The 26,132-nt window shown below is 34.9% G+C and overlaps 3 protein-coding genes across 3 annotated transcripts; all 3 read right to left on the minus strand.

The window, feature by feature from the left end:
- Nucleotides 1-1,255: 1,255 nt before the first annotated feature.
- On the minus strand, nt 1,256-2,027 carry HELRODRAFT_165973 (hypothetical protein; the record flags this gene model as incomplete). Its single annotated transcript, XM_009033022.1, has 2 exons — nt 1,256-1,679; nt 1,741-2,027. 2 exons carry the CDS (start codon nt 2,025-2,027, stop codon nt 1,256-1,258), a joined length of 711 nt encoding a protein of 236 aa, XP_009031270.1.
- A 2,031-nt stretch (nt 2,028-4,058) lies between these two features.
- HELRODRAFT_165974 (hypothetical protein) lies at nt 4,059-4,821 on the minus strand (the record flags this gene model as incomplete). The annotated part of the gene is made up of 2 exons (XM_009033023.1): nt 4,059-4,256; nt 4,618-4,821. 2 exons carry the CDS (start codon nt 4,819-4,821, stop codon nt 4,059-4,061), a joined length of 402 nt encoding a protein of 133 aa, XP_009031271.1.
- Nucleotides 4,822-7,815: 2,994 nt separating this feature from the next.
- On the minus strand, nt 7,816-17,411 carry HELRODRAFT_71249 (hypothetical protein; the record flags this gene model as incomplete). The annotated part of the gene is made up of 8 exons (XM_009032983.1): nt 7,816-8,025; nt 8,109-8,209; nt 8,295-8,394; nt 9,643-9,774; nt 9,888-10,012; nt 11,157-11,281; nt 16,272-16,375; nt 17,274-17,411. Coding segments are annotated over 8 exons (1,035 nt in total), but the record flags the coding sequence as incomplete, so codon positions are not given.
- Between the last annotated feature and the right edge of the window lie 8,721 nt (nt 17,412-26,132).

The raw sequence follows: 26,132 nt of genomic DNA on the forward strand, positions 1-26,132 counted from the left end.
ATAAGAAAATATAATAATATGTAGTTTAATTGTAAAAAATATAATTTTTTTATTTCATGCAACGATGATTCCGATTCCATTGAAATTAATTGAGGTAGAATACGCAAAAATTACTTAAATACTAGAATAAGAAACAACAAATATGGTTCTACAAAATTATCTCCGAGTTTTGCCAAACGTCTTAGGGCATAGTAATAATTACTCTATGAAATTAATGGAGTACAAAAACACCGTTCATATCAATCGATAGAATGTTTGTCGGTTGGATATTTTTTTTAACCGTTATAAAGAAATATAATATAATATGAAAAAAATAATATAATATAAAAATAAGAGTTAAAAGAATTCGTTATATGTCCGACTATATATAAATATATACATATCTTTTTATTATTTAAAAATCTTATGGTAGTATAAAAGATATGAGGTTGTGTAAATTGTATATTATCTACATATTGGAAATGTGAAAATTATTAAATGAGCCCCCGAAATGAAAATGCTGTTTTCAGTGCAGTGAGTGAATTAGTGCATTGGCTGGGCAATTTAACTGCAGGCGGAAACAAAAAAATTTGAAAATTTATTCAATTTGATTTCAATTATTCATTGCAGCGTAAACAAAACTGTTTGATGATGAAAATTCAGCAGTATAAATATTTTGAAATTTTATGCTATTTTCCACGGCAAGATTCCATCCATCCCTACCTATATACAATCAACGAGTAATTTGATAAATAAATAAATAAATACACAGTATATACAGCAAGAGACCTTATATATATATATATATATTAGGGTGTGCCAAAAATATGAAGTTTTAAAATATTGATGTCTCACCCCATCAACTATGTCTGTATGGTAACAGTAATTTACCTGCTAAATTTTAGCCCATTTGGACAATGTTTAGAGGTCCCCCAAGGGGTCGAAAGTTTCCGATTTTGGTGTTTGATCGTTCGCTACCAACTTTTGATACAGTGTTATGATATAATTATAAATGTTTTATGATTTGTTTATACAAATGAAACAAAATATATAAATATATAAATCTGCAATGCCTTTTATTTTTTAATTTCAAAAATTAGGTCAAAAATGATTGAAAAACAAGATTTTATTGAATTTCAGTTCGCTTGAATATTGATTAATGCAAATAATTCAAATTTTTGCTAGCAGTTCACGATTATATTCTGCAAAGTTTTTCCTATGCTGTTCAACTACTTGAAGCAAAAATTGTTTCTGCTCTGCGTCTTTGGTGATTGTTTCATTGAAATGTTGTACCAACGCTACTCCCCGTTCTGCAGTCATTGATGCAAACCAGATTCTTTACAAACACTGCTGCAACTTGGAAAGAAGGAGTATCTGACCAGTTTTCAACAAGTACATCAAGAAAACTGGCATCAATATTAGATGTTTCAAAAAATGTTTTAGACGCACGCAAATTGTCAAAACTTTGTGGTAGTGTTTTCATCAGATGTGGGCCTCGATCTGCTTGTATTGTGCGGACAAGATCAGTCTTTTCTCTGTCATACAGGAGAGATGAAAAAAGAACAAGAGTTGCCAATTCTGGACTCATGTACCAAAAATGACGCAGCATCATTTTAATCGTCAAACCAAGAACTGCATCGTCATAGTCATGCAAACGCTGTATCAACAAAATATCATTCACAGGTGCATCAGCAGTGAGCCTGCATGAAAACCATGACTGAAGATAAACACAAATGATAAACCGATTCAAACGTTGAATACCTTGTAATTCTCGAGCTGTTTAAGTTAAAAATGGTTTTATTTACGGTGAATATTAGTTCAATTTTTAATGCGTAGCTGGCTTTTGCCATCCATCGTGCCCTGTGCCGTGCACCAGGTTTGCGAATGGCTACATCAACCTGCAGTTCAGCTATTTGTGCAGCAAGAAGTAGAAACTCTAAATAGTCATCTCGAGAATGTCTGACCTCAAGTTGACATTTGATGAATGCTTTAATTGCATCTGAAACAATTATCAAAGGGGTTGATCTGGCTTCTGGTGTGTGATTCATTTCTGTCCATTTTTCACGAAGCCTTTTGAAGAATAAAATTTCTGGTCCAACGCCGATGTCAAATGCATCTGTGTTTCCAACCGTTGTGCTGACAAGAGTATATATATATAATATATATATATATATATATTAGAAATGGGACGGATCCAAGATTTTGGGATCCGTGGATCCGGATCTCGACGATGGATCCGGACGGATCCGGATCCATGTTGTATGTGGTCATAAAACTAAATAAGCCGTTTCTCTGACGAACCAAAGAAATATTTTTTATTCGTATTTGTATCAAGTTAATTGTAATATTAGTTATATTAAACACAGTAACAAATAGCATTATTCATTATAATTTATTAAAATAAAAATTTTCACAATCAATAAAGTGGAAGTTTAATATTACATTATTCACTAATCAATCAGATAGTTTTATTCTAGGCAAATTAACTTTCAAAAATATTAACATTTCAACATTATCCATTAACAACCGATGGCGACCTTTTGTAATCCCCGATGAGACCTTGAATATTCTTTCTATGCACACAGTGCAAGGTGGTGGCGTTAAGTATTTTTTGGCTATTTTTGATAACAGAGGATACTGATTGCGGCAGTGGTTCCAAAATATTAATGGATCTTTATCATGGGAAATTAAAGCTTCTTTCAAATATTTTTCAATTGTTGTCCTTGGTCCATCCATTTTTTCATTTTGTGAATTGTGTGATTGACCAGCAATAACATTATAGGATGACCACATGCTTCCATCATCTGGCATTAATTTTATTTTTTTTGCTGGTTGCTCAATTTCAGTAGGCCCAACAGCATCAGTTTCAAGTTGCATATATTCTTGAATAAGATTATCTGTCGCAGTGACTTTATGAATTTCTTTCAGGAAAAATTTGTCCTTAAATCGCGGGTCTAACATTGTTGCCAGTGCATATAATTTATTTTCACCAAAATTATTAAATCTTTTTCGCATCTCATCCAATAAAACTGCTTTTAATGTTAGGACACCAGCCTCACATGTATTTTCTTGTAGTTTGGTTTCTATCAATTTTATAATCGGAATGACCATTGAAATTGAAACACTTTCACCGCTTATCGCATTAGTAGCTTCAGCAAATGGTGAGAGGACAGTGATGCATTTTTCCATTAATTGCCATTCAGTTGGTGTTAATGACACCGGTAAATCATTCTCACCGCCATATTCAATTATTGCTCTTTTTTGTTCTTGCAGGCGTTCCAGCATGGAAAGACACGTATTCCATCTGGTTGGCTCTTCTTGAATAATACAATGTTGAGGTAACTGGAGATCTTTTTGTAATTCTTTTAATCTACTCTTTGCTGAAGGCGAATGTTTGAAATGGCCCACAAGCTTTTTTGAATGTGTTATCATATCTGATATTGACTTTTGAGCAAACAGACCTTCTTGCACAATTGGATGAAGACCATGTGCAAAACATGTTATACTAGGTAGATCAGCATCTTTCATTGCCTTGACCATGTTGGTGCCACCATCACGAACAACTAAAAAAATTTTCTGCATGGGTAAACACCATTGCTCAAGAACAACATAAAAAATCTGTAAAATTTTAATGGCTGTATGTCTTGAGTGCATTGGTGCAACATTCAAGACAAACATTTTCCTTTCGTATGATGTGGTTAACCAATGTGCAGTTATCCCAAAGTAGGATTCTGTTGACTTTGATGTCCAGATGTCCATCGAAAGAACTACATCCTCTGCATCATTCATCTGTCGTTTGATTTCTTCGGTAATGGACTCCTGTTAGAAATTGCAAGTTGAAGTTCAGATAAGTACATTCTAATAACAAATAACATAACGTCATTTAAAAAAAATTATTTGGCTTAAATTAGAATTTAAAAATTTTATATACAGGATATAATTTAAAAAAAATAAATTATAAAATTTTGTTGAAATTGAAATACTTTTAATTTTGGTAACATCTTTTCTGTTATATACCGTCGACATGGGAGAACATACTTCGGAATAGCAATTGAACAAAAATGATTAAAACCTTCGTCTTACACTATACTCAAAGGTTGCATGTCTATTGCAATCATTCTAATTAGCGCAGTAGTTATGGCCTTAGACTGTGGATTATCTGCACTCCACTTATCAGACCTTTGAAAACCTGCAACTATTCCTTCTTGGCGAAGCTGAGTTTGTCCATCAGTAAAAGTTGAAGGCTTTGTTGTTGTCACTTTTTCACTCTCCTTTTGCTGAAGATTTCGAAATTTTTCAAAATGCTTGGTACGAAGATGTTTACGCATAGATGATGTACCACAGTCATTTACATCTTTTGCGCCGCGTGATAAAGTTATAGCACAGGTATTGCATCTAACTTTTGTACCATTTTCCAATACTGAAAAATATTCCCAAACCAAACTTTTTTTTTGTTTGGAATCCATCCTTTACGTTCACGTTACGTCAAGTTAATAAATTACCTACAAATGTGCGCACACCTCAAACGAATTCTAAATGGCGGATCGAAATCCAAAGATACTTCATATAGGTGTTTAATTAATCCATGATAAAGCATAGCATTGTAGATTTTCGCCGGGCGACATTCGAATTCCGCACCACGCGGTCCCGAACCGCGTCCGCATACGAATATCCACCCGAGCCTTCGCTTCGGCGGAGTCTTTCCTGGCCGGGATCCGCCACTCTACAATAGACCCTCTCAGGGTCTGAAAACACGGGCCGGGCGGAAGTTTGTTCGCGCCCTGCTTGTTGACTAGAGACGCCGACCTCGTCAACTATCAACAAGTCTTCTTCAACATCCATTATTTTAGGTAGAATAATTAAGTCGAGCCAAACTTCAAGTGTACACTTCTTTTATTCAATAAAAGAAATAAAATAACAAACAAAATAATACAAATCAAACCTCTGTCCTTATTAAAACAAAACGATAAGTCCAAAATTAATCTATTAATAATACAACTGACAAGCAAGAGACCAAAACCTAAAATTAAGATAACAAACGACCAGCCTCTCTATATCTCAACTCGCGGCCTTTTATATGTTTTTACCGCCCTACCTACATAACGCTTTCTATATCATAGAAAATTCTATACTCCTATCTATACTCTTTTCCTATACTCAGAAAAACGATACAGCACAGCAGCGTCGCATATATAGCATATCAAATAACAAAATATACATGCATAGAATGACTAGTAAAATATATAGATATGTATAGGCGGCACGCCTCAAAGACGCAATCATTATCATCACAATTTCACAAAATATACAGGCGGCATATTTCAATCGCGCAATCATTATCATCCCAATCGTCACAACTTCACAGCATGAAGCTGAATTTCTAAAATAAAAAAGTTTTTATTTTTAAAATGCGCAATAATGGATTATAAAGTTTACAAAAAATCAAATTTTTGTTTTGAATGTTAAATTTGTAGAGGTGCAAAACGAATCTCAAAAACATCAGTTTTCATAACTTTAAATGATTATTACGTAATCAATGTTGATATTTAGATTCACTTTTTCCCTCAATCGATAAAATTTTCTCGCCGCTTAAGTTGATTTTGGACCCGTAAAACGCCGAATCCTCAATTTAGGATCCGCGGATCCGAATCTTTTCCGAATCCCTGGATTCGGATCCGAATCCGGATTCGGAACCGTCGCATTCCTAATATATATATATATATATATATACATTTATATATATATATATATACATATATATATATATATATATAATCCATGTATCCATAGTGAGAACAGTTAAACGAAAGAGGATCTAAGATCTACATAGAAATTAATAAGTTGGTTGATATGTGTGTTGATGTGAATGGTAGGAACTCTAATATGCATTACGTTCTGCCTGTACCGTGCCCGTCCCATTAAAATTAAATGAATGTTCTTTTTCATTGCTGTTAAAGCAATTTATTTGAAATGCACCGAGGATGGAACCATGGGGCAAGTTGCTGTTGGACGAACGACCTTTCATTCAATAGATTAATGATGGTGAATTTAGATTGCGCATTAACGTCATCATTATTATAACATATACGTTTAATGAGCTGACAAAATAAATGATTATTATTCAAACTTTTTAAATTTTAAAAAATATTTCGAATGCAACAATTTCAGTACTTGGTAATCACATTTCATATTTTATAAAATAATACTTCTAACAAGAACTCATCACTTAATAACAAAAATATAGAAAGTTTTTAAAATTTTACATACTTTCGAAACCGTTCAACAATTAAAATTTTTTTCCCAGAACAAATTCGTGAGCTGCTTAAAATCACCATCAAAATTAATGCCACGTAAATGGACGTCGACAATAAATAAAAATGATAGTATAGCAATCAAAACTCAAAATGGGATCGTTTTGAAAAATAAGTCATGCGCTGACTGGAATAAATATGAGTAAATAATAATTTCAATAGCTGGCGAAGAAATTTACAGGATTATTTTCTAGAAATGATGAAGGAGTTTAGCATCTGGATTGTTCTTACCATTGTAGAAGCTGACATGCGGTCGTATCAGGTGCTTGACTCTCTTGGAAATTTCAACATTCGACAAATAGTTTATTGAATAGACATTTACAAAAAATCTATGCAAGCTAAGAATATTTTAAGGTAAACGAGTTTTTATAAATAACAAATCACAAATCATGAACTGAGTAAAAAATGTATGCGAATTTTTTAGTTTAAAAACCAAAAATATAAAAAGTAACATGATTGAACTGGAAACCAAACGTGGTAAAGGATAGAAAATAAGAATAACAAGAAGATGAACATAACCAAAATTTCATAGACCGAAAATTAATTTTTTATTTTTGCCTATTACTTTCTGTTCATGATAGAAATAAACTTCGTCTATAAGGCATTAAATCAAGCCATAAAAAGCTGCTACACTTAGAAAGGTCAATTTTGTAAACGAACATTCAAGAGATCGTGTATGATTTGAAACCTTTTCTAATAAATATAGATATTCGGTTATTTGACTGAAATTTAATAACTTAATTTTAGTCCATTTTGCATAAATTTAGAAATCTATAATTATCTCCAAATTCCATAGGTTAAGTTTGACAGATCAAATAAAAAAATTAGATTATGAAATAAATTTCTAATAAATTAATATTTATTATTATTAATTAAATCTAATAATATTTTCTAGATTTTTAAAACATAAAATAACAAATAATTTCAATACTTCTAATTTGATGACAGAAACGAGCTAAATAGTTTACGTACCAATTCCCTAGTTTAATGTCAAATTCGTTGTTTATGATACAATATTAATTGGGTAGTAAAATTTTGTTAGACATATTTTATTTCAACAGTATAAAAAAAAGACGGCTATAAAGTAACTATATCGTTAAAGCAAAAACAAATATACTGCTGAGCACACATCAGAGTAATTTTGGTTTTAATATTTAAGAGGTCATATAACTTTTGAATCCAGGGATGAGAAATAATGAATTAAGCAGTTTTGATATATTTCATAATACTATTGTTTCAAATCATTTAATCAATCAGCTTATAAAGCGCTATTTCCGAGATGTTCAACAGCGCTCCTCAATGAATTTTGCTAACAGATGGTCTTGAGATCCGCTCTGAACTTCGTCAGTGATGGAGAAGTAGTCAGAGAAGTAGGTAGAGAATTCCAGAGAAAAGGGCCAGAAAAAGCAAATGCAGATTTAGCAAAAGAATGTTTAACACGAATTAAAAAGTGAGAACAAGAAGACGATCATAAATCGTAAAAATATACGCAAAAGTTGGTAGTTGGTGTTGATAGAGCAAATAATCAATCCGTCAACAAAAATATAAAATTATAAACAATGGTCACCTCCATTAAAGAACCTTCTTCAGCAGACAATCGATGGATGGCATAAATTGGGATGGGAACGATGGAAAACATGGAAACAATCCAACCTAACGCTACAGACCAGGATGGGTACACGTAACTCCCGTAAGTTGGAGGTTTCATCTGAACGCAGCTGTAAATCAATAATGCCTGCATGGTTGGAAGGATGTTCAAATAAGTTATACTCAAAGGTTCATAAATATGAATAGAAATTAAATGAGAATAATACAAACGAGCATTATGAGAGGAGTGATGTAGCACCAACATATCTTCCACCACAAGCTCGGTCTCCTATTCATCATCTCCGTAATGTGGTCGAACAACTTATTTGCTCCTAGATGGGATTATCAAACAACTTTTTATTCCTCACTGAAATGTTTGTGAAATGTTCAATTAACTGATGTAACTTATTGACTTACCGTAGATGTGCCCTAAAACAATACATTCCAATATGGCGATGATCATGGCGGTGAAGGCAGCTGCGTACCAATCCAGGATTTGAAAGATGTATATGCCTGCCTGAGTATGAGATGAAAGTTCAAATATTTTGACTCCATTTTGTATTTTTTTAATTATCTTATAAAACCCAAAATTTAAAAGTTAGCTTTAAAAATCTTGTATGCTGAAGACAATATTAACGACAAACGATCAATTCTAATAAAAACAATATTATATGCTGAAGACAATATTAACGACAAGCGATCAATTCTAATAAAAACAATATTACACACACACACACACACACACACACACACACACACACACACACACACACACACACACACACACACACACACACAATATCACTATATATATTAGTTAACTTCCAATTTAACTTTTCGCTTTTTCTATATATTTTTCTATATATATATATATATATATATATATATATATATATATATATATATTCATTTTTTCATAGTGGATCAGATCTTGAAAAATATTGCAGGTTTTCTTTATGCTTAAATGATGAAGCTAAAAATTCATTCTTGGTTCGCCTACAAAATCGTTTCCACACGACCTTGTTCAAACAAGAATTTTCAAGTTATATGCTGACTTATTCATCCCGTTTCTGACATTTTTTATTAATTTGTGTTTGAGCAATGGTTGTTTCCCTGAGCCATTCAATTATGCCGTTATAATTCCGTTGTTGAAAAAACCATTCCTTGACAAAGATTACTAATTATCGTCCAATTTCTACCACTTGTTTTTTGCAAAAGTTATTGAACGTGTTATCTCCAAGCAATTTTTAAAACATTTAGTTAAGTTTGATTTATTGCCGGTTCATCAGTATGGATACAGACAATATCATTCCACCGAGACTGCTCTAATTCATGTGACATCTGAACTATTTGCAACCGTGGATGTTCAGAGCATTTCACTGTCGGCACTATTGGATGTGCGCGCAGCCTTCGACTGTCTTTGCTGACTGAAAAGTTAAAAGGTCGTTTTTTTGGTTCTAGAGTGCTTACGACGTGGTTTAAATCGTATTTGCTAGGTTAAACACAAAAGACTCTCTTCAACGGTAATTTGTCTGATGTCGAGGTAATTTCATATGGGGTTCATCAAGGCTTTGTTTTGGGACCTCTGTTGTTTTTACTCTACACAGCTGATATGTTTATATCATCTAAAAGTTTGATTTTAAATACCCCGCTTTTGCTGACGACGTTCAAATTACTGCTAGTTATATAGTGAAAAGTGCAAACGTTATTGTACAATAAAAGTTTTAATGTTTAATTTTTAAAAACTTAGTGAAAGCGGACTAACTCCTGAGCACAAAGGGATGCCCAGCAGAAAAAACATGACACATACGATCAGTGTCAATCTGGTTTTCCTGGGCTTCAAAAATTTCGGAAATTCATCCACAACTCCATTGGTGCAAGATTCTATCATGCCAAACTGTTTTTTCATGTGATGTATTTTTGTAGTTTTCTATGAGATATATTCAGTTTGTTATTTAATGCACGCTCTCAGTTTAAAAACATTTTTAATTTTTGTTGAGAAAAAATTACTAAAAAACTTGCCAGGGAGTCAAGCCCGAGAGTGAGGAGCATGATGAAGAAGCAGATGGACCAGAAAGGAGAGATGGGCAGTTGGGCTATTGCTTCTGGATACACGTTGAACACTAAACCAGGACCTGAATCATTCATGCAAGCATCCATATTCATTTTTGTAGATAGGTAGAGAGTTGAAACATTCAGACAAATGAATAAGAGAGAGAAAGAGAGAGACGGAGAGAGAGGATAAAAGAATAAATGTAAATGTGAGAAAAAAATGAATGGGCTTGTAATGTAAACGTTTGTCGAACTAATGAAATGATCATACCATTGAATAGTAATAAAAACGAATCGATAAACAAATTCATTAATCGACGATCATAAGTGAATGGAAGAATGAATGAAATGAATAAAATAAAGTGAATAAAAAATGATTGAATGAATAAGAGGATAAAGAAAAGAAATGATTAGAAGAATGAATGAATGAATAAATAAGTAAATGAATGAATGAATGAATGAATGAATGAATGAATGAATGAATGAATGAATGGAATGAATGAATGAATGAATGAATGAATGAATGAATGAATGAATGAATGAATGAATGAATGAATGAATGAATGAGTGGATGGATGAATGATCAAATGTAAAAACAAAAAAATAATTTACATAAATCAATACAAAATGATAAAATAGAAATAGATTAAACAGAAATATAATAAAATGATATTTATTATCAAATAAAAGCACATTATAAACAAATACCAAAAAGACCACGAGAATAACTCTGATTATTAACTAAAAATTAAAAACCACAAATAAAAAGAATTGAAATAATTACTAAATAATAAATTTTACTGGCATACTACAGTACATGTACATTTTGCATATCGGAAAATCGTAAAGATTCATAAAATCTTTCAACAAGTAACATCGAACTTATCAAAAGCAAATGGCTAAACAACGATCACAACCAAGCAATCTCTTAAACAAACGTTTCCAAATAAATGCTGGCAAATCATTTCTTTAGTCAAACTTCAATAAACAACAACAGCTCAATGCAAAGGAGTGCATTGTGTGTAATGCGTTGACGTTATTATGTTGTGTAGATTGATTGAAAGGGCTATACAGAAACATTATCGCAGACGTAAAGATGGATAGATGCAACAGATAGATAGATTGATAGATGCTTCAAAATTATTAAAAAAAACATAGATAGATAGAAATAAATATATAATATAGATGCCATAAAATTATGCACTGGAGTAAATATATTGACGTAACCCGTAGTTATGACGTCAGACACGTTCGTTCCGATGTTGTGAGCCATGAAGCCGATGATGGAGAAGCAGATGAAGCCGGAGTAGAAGCTCGTGCCACAACAAACCAGACAGATGACCACTGAATCTCTGTGAGGTTGAAGAAAACACAAACGGGGTCATAAAAATGATGATGGACAGGATGATTATGGTGACGATGATGATAAAAATAATGATAACGACGACGATAAAAACGACGGCTGGCTGCATAAGAGAAGCTGCAATGCAATGCTGTCGGCTTGGATATCGTGAAGTGAACTAACACCTAATATTTCGGATTCCTTTCACGGCTTGCATGCGTTTGGTTGTGTAGGCGTGCGTGCCTTGAACATTTGAATGTTCGTCTTAACATTAAGGCATATTCCTTATGTACGTACATGTTAACGTTAACACATACGTAATGTTAACTATTGTTTTTGTTTGTGTTGCATACGCAAATGACATTGCTACTGTTAACACTAGTCACCAAACAAAACACATATGACGAACACAAATTTTGCATAAAAATTATAATATATAAACACACAACTTAATGCAAATGATCAGTTTTCAAATTATTGCTTAAAAAATTGTTAAGGGTTGTTTGCGAGTTATTGTATTAATACAACTTGCGCCTATTATGCGTGTTTATCATCGACTTAACGTACCAAGCTTATTTGTTCATTTACAAATCTTTATTTAAGTACATTAACGTCGTCCAACCACATTTCATAAATATTTACCTTCACAGTAAGTCATTCTTTACTTATTATTTAAACAAGCAAACAGTTATTAAAATTCCAAAAACATCGAAACAAAGTCAAACTCAAGCAAAAGCATAAAATACAAATAAGCGCATATGAAAACAGGACAAAGCTAACAAATACATTCCCTTATGTTTCGTTTGCTTGCAAACAATCACACACACACAAACACACACACACACAAACAATCACCCCCACACAAACAATCATGTATGTATGGGGAACACATTATCGATATACATATATATATATATATATATATGCTAAGATTTTTATATTATATATATATATATATTATATAAATATATATATACATGCAACTATTGATAAATATCACAACATGTTCCGCGTTAGTTAGCTTCTTATTTAATTTTATTTAAAAGCAGCGATCGTGCTCGCAGGATATGTTCGGCAACATTCTATTTCCATTGAGATATAAGTCTTTGTTTGTTGCTTTAGTGTATACTGATTTTGTAAACCGAGCTTAGACGCACTCTTCTGATGTAGGAAGCAGGGGAACAGAACAAGATAGAATCACTAAACTTCTCATTAATAATGAATATAAAAATTCCATGATCCAGAAAATAATAGAACAAAAAATCAGCAACAACAACAACAATGCAGCTAACAATAACCACTAAAATAACATAGTAATATATTATAAGAACCACATGTCAACCGCTTTCGAACAGGATGAAAAAATTATGAAAAGGGGCTATAAAGAATGACATGAAAGAGAAACACAAAACTAAAATTACAAGGCAAATCTTGGACCACAATGTTGAAATCTTACATTACAATAACAACTATTATAATTTACTCTAACCGGATCAATACTCATAGAACAAAGACATCCGATAATAAATACTCAACAACGTGCAATTGGAATCCTTTCTACTAAGAAATTTAGAAACAGAGGAACCATGTAAAAGTGTCGTATTGCACAAAATTGAAGATCGTAATGTATTCACATAAAGTTAATATTGTAAAATTAGATCAACAAAGAAATACATCACTTTAAACAAACAGAGAACATCGTAGAGACCCACATATAAGTACTTGAGCATTTGGCCACGTGTACAACGTTTCAATTTAAACACCGAAAATAGTACATGAATATCGAAAAAAGTTTGTTACTAAAGATTTTAAGAGAATTGAAAAGTAAAAAAGATTTATAACTCCCCTCAAACTTGAAACCATGCTGAAAATGCTAAATAGATAAACATGCTGCCATTTTGGGTGACGTACAGGACATATTTTATGAAGAAGTGCCTAACAAATTTTTTAATAAAATAACAATAATAATAATGATAATAACACAAATAAAATTGATAATTTAAAATATTTTATAACAAATTTTTGCTGGGTAACCACGTGTAAGGTTATTTGCGTGTGTTATTGCAATTGATCCTAATCGAATCTTCACATAAAAAAAAACATAATTTCGCGTTTTAGGAAAAAATAAATTACTTTATTTTATTTTTTTTAAACAGCACAAAATTAAATCAGCTCACTGAAACTAACAAAAATTCTCTCCATCAATGAACTATCAATTCGTTATCATCAATCAGAATCACACATTACTGCCTCAAAGTGGAACCGTGGAAAAACTGAACCTGTTTGATTGAATATTTATGCGTACTACGTAAAAACTAACATGCAAATATAGACGTTCCTATATACAATCACATTGGATCGGCTCGCGATCGTCAAACGACTTGATTATTCCCGCCAATAAGAGTTTAACTCGCAAGAAAATCTTTCATTTCAGCAACGTGACTAAATGTTCAGCTAGCAACACCACCGAATATTTCAAGACTATTGGTGCTCAAGTCATTTCCTGCTACCCAGTTTCAGAAAGAGTGGCAATGATGTCAGACCAGACCACGTCAGGCTGTGCATTGATGCAGAATATTTAAACACCATTACCTGTAACAATTCATGGCCAGAACGAATCAGAGTGCAAAAATGAACTTTCAATGACAACAGTAGCAATCAGCCCAAGTGATGTGATACCATCAAACACCTGTAAAAAAAAGATGGCGTTTAAAACTCGGTACGCTGTGGAAGAACGATTTTGAGTAACATTGTTAGAAAGAGCGCTGCTATATAAGCACTTTGCTTGTAGACACCCAGCTTGCCAACTTGAAACTTTCCCAACATCCTGCTAGAACAAAGATGGCAGACTTTTAGCTAGATAACAATCAAAAAATTTGAGATGGGAAAAACATGACAAAGTTATAACTTTTTTTTTATAATCAGTGACGGTAATTTTTTTATAAAATTTAAAGTTTTTTCTATTCGCTTATTCGCTACCGTGATAACAAAAAATATCTCATCGTTTACGTGCTATTTATTCAAATACGCGGATTCAATTGCTCATATTTGATTTTGTATTGTGGATCCAGATACAGATTTTCGGCGATGGTCTCAATAATATTTTTGCTGGTTTGAAAACGTTTAACATTTATCATTGCGGCAGTTAACTATAAGATATTATAGCATTAACCGTCTGTCGAGACTTTCAGCTTTTGCTATAGAAGTTTTTTTAAGCAATATATCAAAGTTCATGTTTTTTCCAGAATATTAATCATCGTAAATTACTTCAATACATATGCTTTTTATTATATGTCAGAGTTATTAAAGTTAAATTAATAATAATGTCTGATAAATAAAAAAAATACTTCATTTTCTCGTTCTTTAAATTTGGTCGCATTTTCATTTTTTCATCGTCTTTCAACTACCGCTTGCCATTTAATACTATGTTTTTAAGGCAGTCAGAAATGTACTTTACTTGCTAAATCATTATGTAACTTTTTTAAATTTTGCATCGTAATCAAAAGATTGATTGATTCCGTAATAAAAAAAATCCATCTATCAAGACCCTATTAGTTTTTTACTATTACATCTTTTAGTTTTCTTTCTCTTTTTTGGTTTCATTATATTTTCATTCATAAGCCATATTGACGTTCATTCAACTTAACACCTATCCATTTTTTTATATGTAGGTATATTTAACTTAGGATATATCACTACAAAAATTATAAAATAAAATAAATAAAAATTATAAAATTATAAATATAATATTATATATATATATATGCGTATGTGTTTGTATGTATACGTGTGAGTGTGGTGTGCATGTGTGTGTGTTAATTTTAAGCTTTTAAGCAAAGCTTATTTGATGTGATCAATCGTGAACGTTGTTGTTGTTATCTCAAAACCTGACAGTATTTTAATTATCAGCTCGTTGAAAATTATTGCCATAACTTACAATCACACCGCTGATTTTTAAATTTTTTATTCCTTCATTCAATCAAAAGCTGCTTGTTGCCGCAGAACAAACACACGTAGCACAAAGCAGGGAGGCAGGCGTTGAAGGTGAAAGTGAAAAGTTTCACAAATGTAATGTTTGCCCAACCCTGACATAGACTGTATAGACTGTACGTGAGTTTCAGATGAAGCATGTTTGTGAAACCAAGCGTTTGATTTATCTGATGCAGTTTTCTAGTTTTGAAACCATTTTCTCTTATACGGCTCCTCTTTAAATAATAAAACAAATTGACGACATAGATTACGAAACGCAGTGTCAGATGCTGGAAAATATTCTAACCACCTGAAATGTTGAAACCATTCTGACCTGAAATAACTGTTTTGACTAGTTTTAGGATACGTAGAGAGAATACTTTGTTTGAATAGTTCACTCACTTTTTTTGCTAGATCACCAGCAGGCTTTTTTTGGTATCGGCTGGCAAAAAAAGCCAAATTTGTTTTTATGTCGCATCCATGATCCTGGTTGGCTGGCTCTCGCAAGAAGTTGAAATCTCTTCGCATTCACGATTTGTTTTTATTACGAAGCGATCCATTTCAAATACTTTAAAAAGACAGAAAACAAAACGCAGAGCGTTGACAAACCATAAAAATAAGTTTTCGAAAAAAGAAAAATCTCCAAAAATTAAAAATTTATGAAAAAATAATTATAAACGCAAAATTTTAAAGTAAATGTAGTTTCGATAAAACGTATCTCTTATTTTAAAATTATTTATTATTTAGAAAAAACATTAGGTTCTCATGAAATTTTAGGGTGGGCAAACCGGTTTTCTAGGGTGGTGGGCAATGCCCATCCCGGTCTACCCCGGTCTGCGTTTAACTCAAGTCACCTTGACATCGAAATGTTCAGTTAAACGAAAAGTTGAAGTTATTAAAAAGACTTATTTAATGCAAAACATTGAAGAAACAATAACAACAACAACAACATCAATAACCTCAACGGTAAAATTAAAAAGATAATCTTACAACAAAAAGCAAAATTCATTCCAAGAATAAATAAGACCAACTTGAGGCAGTTGTTGTTGAACTTGTTGTATCTGGACATGGCGATCAACCCACCCCACGTTGGACCAAGTGAATAAAATATTTGCAGACACGCTTCCGCCCAAACCTTCACGAAAATAAATGCAATTGAAAGTTTTCCAAATTTTTGTTTCTGAATGAGTCATTGTGAGAACTTGTGGAATTTAAAATGACGCTGGGGCATGCGGTGCTTTGTTAGTAACAATATAATTTATAATATGATTACTAATTAATATATTTATCATATGTTATCATCATTTTGTTGGGTGTCACAATTATTTTCAAAATATGTATATCGGACATTGAAAAACTTTTAAAATGTCGTACACCACAATTTCTAATTGCAGATGTTTTTTGCAAAACATCACGTAAAATTGTTTACTCAATACATCTCAGCATACGAGCAAAAACCCCTTCAATAACTAATAATTATCAGCGATGAACACAGACAGGTTTTGCAGTTTCTGCTTGTAAATGACCTCGTTCCATTTTAATTATTGAGAGCGTAGAACAAGTCGTCGGATCGGAAGGATCAGATTACGAAACTAAACTTGGTATATTGTGGTGCTTGCAACTCCATTTTTTGAAATCGTGGTAGTATTTGTTGTATAAAAGTTGTTAAAAACGCAGAACAGTGATATTAAAAAAATTATTTGTTGCCAGTTTACATTAGCAAGCACATCATCATCCACAATGCCATCGGTAGTGTTAAAAATTTTAAATGCAGTTTCAAGCGATGTCTGATGAACATATGTTCATCGCAGCCTATAAAGAAAAAATGACCTGCACACAGAATATAAACCTACAAATCAGGCCAAATATCTTGTTGTGTTGTCTGCTCGGCTATTCTTCAACATAATTTTAGGTAGGTAGGTAGGCAGTCAGGCAGACAGGCAGGCAGTCAGACAGACAGACAAACAGAAAATAGATAGATAGAGAGATAGAGAAAGAGAGGAGAGAGAGGTTATTAAAACATTCAATCTTACCTTAGGGTCCATCAGTTTCTTAAAATCAGGTTTGAGGAAGAAAATGATTCCATCGAGTGCTCCAGGCAGCATGCAGCCTCGGATGAGGAGGATGGTCAAGAAGATGTAAGGGACTGTGGCCGTCACATATACAACCTGGTGCAATAAATTTCATAACAGTAGTTATGCTAATAATAATACGAGTAATAAAGTTTATATAAATAATTATAACATATTAACTTAACACAACAAATTTTCCTCTAGTTAAAAAAATGTAAATAAATAAAAAGTAAACAAAAATCATTTGCAGCCAACATTTATAAAAATTTTAGATATAACACACTCAACAAAATCAGACGTTAATAAGTCAAGTAATAAAAACGTTGCAGAACGTTGGCAGAGTATTCTAAAAAGAGGCAGGCATGCATATTGACGTGCACTTGATCTTTCGCGCTTTGCTAGGCGTAAATATTTAATGATTCACCGCTGCTCTCGCCGTTCTTTCTCTCTACTTAGTCTTTAGCTTTTATTTTTCTGTTATTCAGTGACATCAGCGTTAATGAAAATTTTTTACTTCAAGTGCATCGTGACTTTTTAGCCTTGTTGCTTGTCGAGATCGGGTTCATAAATTTACATCACAACAAAATAACTGTACGTACGTATTATGTATGCATGCAGTATGTATGATTGTATGCATGTATGTATAAATGTATGTATGCATGTATGTTGGCCCCTAAACGCGATGGTTTGCCGGTGGTGAACTGGGGTTTGAACTCCCCAGTTCTACAAAATGCCACCAAAGGCTTGTAGCGTGCGCGCTACGACCATCGAAGTCCTACTCCTTCCTGCATGTGGCGGGGGCTGCTACTAACTAACAGGAGAGGGCAAAGGCGAGTTACTGGCGCCTAAACCAGGTTCCGGGCGGATGGCGCTCGTAAGGAAATACCATCTAGGAGAAGGAAAACTCTGATTTCAAACCTCCGCAGCCTTGCGGCTATACCCACGCTTGGGAAAGGCCTGGGAGTAAACCCAGTTAAAAATCTAGCCAGGATAGTTGGCTACGAGGATAAAACTGCACCGCAGTTTCATCCAAACTTCTGCGTCCACACTGGTTGCTCGGCGTGTCTCAACTCGTTGTGCCTGCTGATACCGAGAGAGTGTAGCATGCCGCACAAACATGCTCCACTTAAATCAACCAGTGTGAAGGTGGTCTTGGTGGTCTGATGCTTGAATGGATGTGCAAACAAAGTCCTGCGGCGAGTGGCGACGGGCACAGGTAGAGGGTACTACTGGCAGTGTCTAGTCACAACACAACACACAGGCGGCCTTGGTGTGATGCTCGTTTGTTGCTGATGGCTACAGCAATTTTCGTATCCTGCCAGGGTGACAAAGCAGCCCTATTCAGAAATGCACTGCTTTCTCCAACCGGAGAGGGGACTAAAAAATCTGCCCTAAAAAAAGTTAGCCAATATGTTGCCGACCTTGTCAGCCTACCGCGGCTGACTGGGTATCCTACTATGTGGTCAAAAGAAAAGAAAAATTTTTAATTTGGCTTCATGGAACGTCCGGACAATGTTGGATCTTGGGAAGTGTCACGAACGTCGATCTGCCATTGTTGCGCGTAAACTTGCGCGTTATGACATCGATGTTGCTGCGCTCAGCGAGACAAGAATCTCTGCAGCAACATAGTTTGAAGAGAGAGGTGCTGGTTACACTTTCTTTTGCCAAGGTCATCCTGCAGGTGAGGTGCGTACTGGTGGAGTGGGCTTTGCCATTCGTAGCACACTCCTGAAATCTGTACATGAGGTACCTTATGGTATTTCACCACGCCTAATGAGGATGCAGCTCAACCTGGAGGGTGGTCACACTGCTACCTTGATCAGCTGCTATGCGCCAACGCTTGGAGCAACTTCTGAGAAGAGCTTGTTTTATGAGCAGCTCGGTGACGCTGTTCGTTCAACACCACACAACCATCAGTTGTTTGTCTTGGGTGATTTTAACGCCCGTGTGGGTAAAGACCACATCTTGTAGCCAAAAGTGCTTGGACGAAATGGAGTTGGTAGGGAAAATTCAAATGGAATCATGCTCCTCGAATTTTGTACAGAGCACAATCTTGTGGTAACAAATACAGTCTTCCAACAGGCTGACAGGAAGAAGACTAGCGAAACATCCACGTTCAGGACACTGGCATCTCATCGACTACATACTTATCGGACAACGCGATCTTCGTCTCGCTCGTCTAACTAAAGCGGTGCGAGCATCAACAATGTGGTCAGATCATCGCCTCATCAAGATGTCGGTGTTTCTTACTGTTAAACCAGTCAGAAGGCATCACAAAACTGTAAGGAAAGCCAAACTGGATGTGACTCGGCTAACAGAACCGTCAGCTAGAAATTTGTTCCGCGAAGCATTGTGTGGTGAGTTTTCAACAAATGAGAGCACAAAATGGTCAAATTTCAAGCAGATTGTGAAGAAAGCTGCGGTTAATGTGCTTGGATATCAGCGTATTAAGCATAGGGACTGGTTCGACAATCAGGATACGGAGGCACGTGGGCTGCTGGACAACATGCACAGCACCCATCTTTCTTGGATAGATGACAGGAGCAACTGCGTCAAGAAAGCATGCTACACGCAAGCACGCAGTTTTGCACAGAGGAGGCTTCGTCAGATGAAGGAATCTTGGTGGTCTGCCAGAGCTGATGAATTGCAAGTAGCGGCCGGCCGCGGGGACATGAAATCATTTTACAGAAATCTGAAAACTGTGTTTGCTCCCCGCAGCTCCGGTAGTGTCCCGGTACTGTCTAAAGATGGTCAAACACTCATCAAGGATAGCCATGGAATCCTGGCTCGTTGGGCTGAACACTTCAACAGTGTGCTAAATCAAGAATCCCGGTTTGATGACTCAGTCCTTGCTGAGTTGCCTGACTGGAGCATTGCAGGTGATCTCGATGATCCCCCTAGTCTGTCTGAAGTGGAAAAAGCAATCACCCAAATTTCGAATGGAAAAGCTCCGGGTTTGGACGGGCTGCCGGCAGAACTCTTCAAATGTTGTGTCATCGAACTTAAAACCAGGATGGTGACAATGTTCCAAGACATGTGGGATAGGAAATCGGTTCCTCAAGATTTTAAGGATGCCCTTATCATTCACATATTCAAACGGAAAGGGAATCGTTCATGCTGTGATGATCACAGAGGCATTTCTCTGCTATCGATCCCTGGAAAAATATTGGCCCGCGTGATCGTCAACCGCCTAACCAAGTACGTCAATGATGTTGGTATCCTTCCAGAGGGTCAGTGTGGCTTTCGGGCTGGTCGTAGTACTATGGATATGATTTTTACTGCCAGACAACTTCAAGAAAAATGTCGTGAGCAACAACGCGAACTTTTCTTCGTCTTCATAGATTTAACAAAGGCGTTCGATTCCGTCAACCGTTCAGCGTTATGGAAATGTCTCAAAAAGATCGGTTGTCCTCCGATTTTAGTGTCGATTATTCGCTCCTTCCATGAAGGCATGAGGGCAACCGTAGTTGAAAATGGTGATCGATCCCCGGACTTTGAGGTGACGAATGGTACCAAGCAGGGGTGTGTCATGGCTCCCTTGCTGTTCAACATTTACTTCTCCCTAATGCTTCGAGTCGCCTTTCAACATTGTGTAGAGGGCATTCCAATCTGCTATCGCATGGATGGAGACGTTTTCAACATCAGACGCCTACAAGCGAAGTAAAAAACACAAACCACAATAGTCCGCGACCTGCTCTTTGCGGATGACTGCGCTTTGGTTGCACATACACAAAGTGAAGTTCAGGGTCTGTTCAACTGTTTCCACACTACTGCAGAAAGGTTTGGACTCACGGTGAGCAGGAAGAAAACAGAGGTTCTGCACCAAAGCTATCCTATTTCGTCGGATTCTAAAGCCATCGTAACTATTGGTGGCTCGCAGTTGAACGCTGTGGGTCGATTTTGCAACCTTGGTAGCTACCTCTCCAACACTACTGCAATCGATGATGAAATTACGGTTAGGATTGCCAAGGCTGGTGCTGCTTTTGGTGGTTTGAGTGGACGACTCTGGAAGGAACGGGGTGTGTCGCTGGCTACTAAAATATCTGTCTATAAGACAGTTGTGTTAACCACAATGTTGTATGGATGTGAGACATGGATTACTTATAGGCGCCATATACGTAGACTCGATCAGTTTCATATGAGATGTCTACGGGTTATCGCTAACGTTAAATGGGAGGATAGGGTGCCAAATACGACTGTATTGGAAATGTGTGGTATCTTTGGTATCGAGGCATTTTTGTTACAGGCACAGTTTCGTTGGGCGGGACACGTTATCCGCATGCCGACACAAGAATTCCCAAACAGGTGTCTTTCGGACAGCTGGCTTCTGGAGTTCGCCTTGCAAGCGGTCCAGTTCGCAGATTTAAAGATAATCTGAAGGAAAACCTAAAAAAAGTCGGACTTGATTCTAAAACCTTGGGTGTCGTTGCGCTCGAGCGTTCACAGTGGAAGACACGCTCACAAGCGGCAGTTTCCGCCTTTGAGGAGGCGCGCATTGCAGCTCTAGTTGGAAAAAGAGGACGGCGTAAGCAGGTGGCCCGGGATGATAACAGCACAGGGGTGTGGGTTTGCGGATCCTATGGTCGTCCGTCGATGTTCATCAAGAATAGGCTTGTTCTCGCATCAAAGGACTCATCAATGACACAATTCGTCGAACGCGACAATGTATTCCATGTATGCATGTAGGCATATATACATACATATATGCATGCATACATGCATGTATGTATACATACATGCATGCATGTATGTATGGATGTGTGCATGTATGTATGCATGTATCTATGTATAATGTTGAACAATTATCCTCATCACCGTGTGAACGTCCATGGTGTGGTGAGCATACAATCGTTCAATTTAACGCATAAAACTCAGTTGAATTCGCACAAAATCTCATCATTCGCATACAACAACAACCAACATCATCATGGCCACAAATCATTCAAATATAACTGGAGGTTGGTATACTCCAGCTTCCAATCTAATTACGCCATGATTTCCACATTCGATAATCTTAAAAAATGATGCATGAACATGCGTACCTATATTTTTGTACGTGTACTATAACGTTGTATAACGAAACAACATTAAAAGCAAAAAATATTTGCAGTATCGAAAAACACAAACGCCTTTGTTAGGAGATATGTAAATCATTCACAAATGACAGCTGTGCATAAATAAGGAGGAGGCTTAGTGCTTTTTTAAAGAATTATTAAGTTATGAATTCATGATTTGATGATTCAAAAGTATTTAATATTCTAGATTTATGATAAAGTGTGTTGTACATTTACTAGTAAAATATTTTGCATACTGCCTGTATATTATGTATTGTCAGAATTATGAAATAATACTGACTAAAAATACTGCAAAATTTTCAACGCAAAATTTATTCACTCGATAGGGGGCATGTTGCAAGTTAATTTACTCGATAGGTGACGACGATTTTTTTTCTTTTGCAATTTAGATGACGTCATAAATTATTACAAATTATTTTAAAATTTAATTAGTAGTTTTTTTTATTAATTGGACATACCTTGGAAATTTTTATGTTTTAAAACACCCGAAACAAAATCTAATTTTGCTTTGATAAGGAAGGGTGTGGAAGTGAACTGTAGACTGGGTTGACTGGTTAGGCAGCTTCGAATAATCGGTGCCTAATCTGGTCCCTAAGAGACTTAATGCGTGATTCTATGCTCATTGGCATAGTTTCAGAAACGTCTTAAGTTCTCAAAAAGAGTCAGCCTCGGGTTCACCAGTTAGGCAGCTTCGAGTAATCAGTGCCTATTCTGGTATCTAAGAGACTTAATGCGTGATTCTATGCTCATTGGCATAGTTTCAGAAACTTCTTAAGTTCTCAAAAGTGGATTTGGTACGAGACTCTATGCTCATTGGCAAAGTTTCGCACGCGTACTGAAGTCACACAATTTGTTTCCAGTGTTGTTCTGACTCTTGTTGTTTTGTGTAGGTCGTGCGAAAGCCGATCAGACTTGACGGCCCAGTGAAAAGAGGCCAGGGTTGTGCGAAAGCCGACTGACCGACTGACAGACAGGCCCAGTGAAAACAGGCCTTGGATTCTGTGAAAACCAATCCGCCTCCTTCTTTTCTTTCTTGTGCTATTTGTCGACCTAAGGTTCTTTGCTGGATTCTATACTCATTGGTATAGTTTCACACGCAGCTTGCAATTTCCATAGGCTCCGATTTTTGTAATTTTTTTCGCGTTCATTTTATTTATTTCTTGGAGTTGTATCGACACCACCATCGGTCACACACGTCGAGGTTGTACGGTTAAACGGCAACAAACATATCCCAAGTCGAAGACCCAACAAGAAGAAGTTCTAATTCCTGTATTCCAGTTTGTTCATTGACATTTTACATTATTGTAGAGTTCATTAGTTCAATTCCTTTTTATTTACTTCCGTCGATTAATAAAATTGTTATCGAATATTTTTCTTTACGCGTTCGTGTGTTACTCAGTAAAATCATATAATTCGAAAAAGCCCAGTGCCACACAGGACTGGTTGAACTCATGATAAAAATATACACAAAAATTATTGTCGGACCATAAAAAAATTCCCTGAGATTACCTACCTCACATCAGTTGTTGTCTTCATTCATTAAAATTTCCGAAAATATGCATCGTTGGAAGGAATGATGAATTAAAAAATGTCCATGCTCTACACGTGTTCGCGTATGTTCACCCGTGGTTTGTTTGCTCAAATTTTCAGCCCATCAATAAAAATAGTAGCAACTCTCTATGACCTATTTACGAAATAGATGAATCGATTGAACCACAAAAAAACGTTGATTAAAATATTGCAATTAAAAAAAATGTTGCTCACAGATCAATGAACAAATTCGTGATCATTTTAAAAACATGTGTTACTTTCCGTTTAACAACCGCAACAATAACGAATTAAAAATCTTCTAACCATACTCTCTAAAAATAGTAATTTTAATGAGAATAACGATCCAACAAGCATCAAATCAAGGATTGAAATCTCAAAAACCTTTCAACATTTAAAAGTGCATCATAATTCCTTACATTACAACTATAAAATAATATTCAAAATATTCCTTAAAATTGAATGCCAATTTAATTGAAACATTTAAACTACTTTATCTCACGTCAAAGCAAGTTTCATAGGTGTTATTCAAACAAATTTTCATTCAGTATTGAAACAACTTTGCCAGGTTTTAATTATTTGCTAACCTAGTTTCTTACGAACAAAGACAACTATCTCAGCTGATCATCAATCACTTGCCACTCAACATGACGTCGTTGTTACATTTTACTGAGTAAATTTTAATAATAATGCCATGATCTTCAATAACGGTTTTAACAAAACAAAAAGTTATGTAATGGGAGAAACGGACCAGATGATGATAAAATTATGCTTTTATTCTTTTTTCAAATTTAAAACTTTTTGAAGAATTAAAAAAAATCACCAAATCATCAAATATACTTTTCAGCCTAAAAACATTGGAATATAATTTTGTTTTTGAATAAAAAACATTTTGGATGTCAAACTCTTTAGAACTTAAATAATTTAAACTTGAAATCATTTTAAAATTTTGGTGATCAAGAAACATTTCAAATCCGCCCAACTGGTAGTAGGATGACTAAACTGTCGGAAGATTCCATATGTTTCAATGGTCACCTAACAACACTCGCAAATAATACGCGCATCAATAAAACTGAAACAAAAACCATTTTCAAAAACTCAGATATTCAGAATAAATTATTAAAATTAAGCCATATCTTTCAAAAATACTTTTAAAAGTGGTTGTGCAACGAACTTTTAGAGTTTACAACAAGATTTTTTTATTTCTAAAATTGCATGAAAAATCTTATTTAGAAAACTGTGAATTTATTTTCAATTATTCGCTTCACGTGAAAATTGCGATATTAGAGTTAATATTATTGCGACCCTTGACTATCTTAACTACCAACGCCGATGTTATAACTTCAACGGTTTCTATATTTCCAACACCAGTGTTGTAGCTTCCCACGATCGTCAAGTGTTCGTATATCAGTTGGTTCAAGATTTCCGATAGATGAACACAACTGACTTCAAGCGCAAACTTTGTTGAACGGTTATTTGAATACCAACAGTAATAGAAACAATAAACCAATCCAAACAAACTACATAAATCACATTTGCGACTTCGCTTCATCTTCGCTCGTAACCTCCACTGCTTGTAATTTTTAGCATAGAAACCATTTTACAATCTTTCTAAAGATTACAAATACAACAAAGATAACAACAATCAAACAATAAATTATATAGCGCAATTCGATCATTCCCGCGGTTATAACAATATTAATGGTTGACACATTTTCTAGATGGGTTCTGGGTTCTCTTCACCAAACAACAATCATCAACTAATTTGATAGTTTGGAAATAACCAACAGATATAAAAATATTCAGCAGATATAAAAACGTTTAGAAGATATAAAAATATTTAGTAGGTATAAAAATAGTCAGCCGGCGGATGACACTTGAAAATTTGAAGAGCAGCAATGAAGCAATTAAATGCGACATTTACATAATTTCAACAACGTTTGATAACAGAGGTCGTCAATGAAAAGGCTGTTAAAAAGTAATTGTTTAGTGAACGTTCGTCCGTACGACCTTAGAGATATTTAATTTTGAAGCCTTTGAATTAAAAACAGAAAGATTTTAAATTAATTAACATAAATATCACATTGAAAATTGAGTGAGCACGGTAGTTAAGATTAATCAGTCAGGTTCGCTAAAAAATATTGTATGCACGCAAACTGCTTTAATTGAAATCAAACGACTGAAATTTTTCAGGAAA

The sequence above is a fragment of the Helobdella robusta genome (genome assembly GCF_000326865.2).
Source record: "Helobdella robusta unplaced genomic scaffold HELROscaffold_9, whole genome shotgun sequence".
Lineage (NCBI taxonomy): Eukaryota > Metazoa > Annelida > Clitellata > Rhynchobdellida > Glossiphoniidae > Helobdella > Helobdella robusta.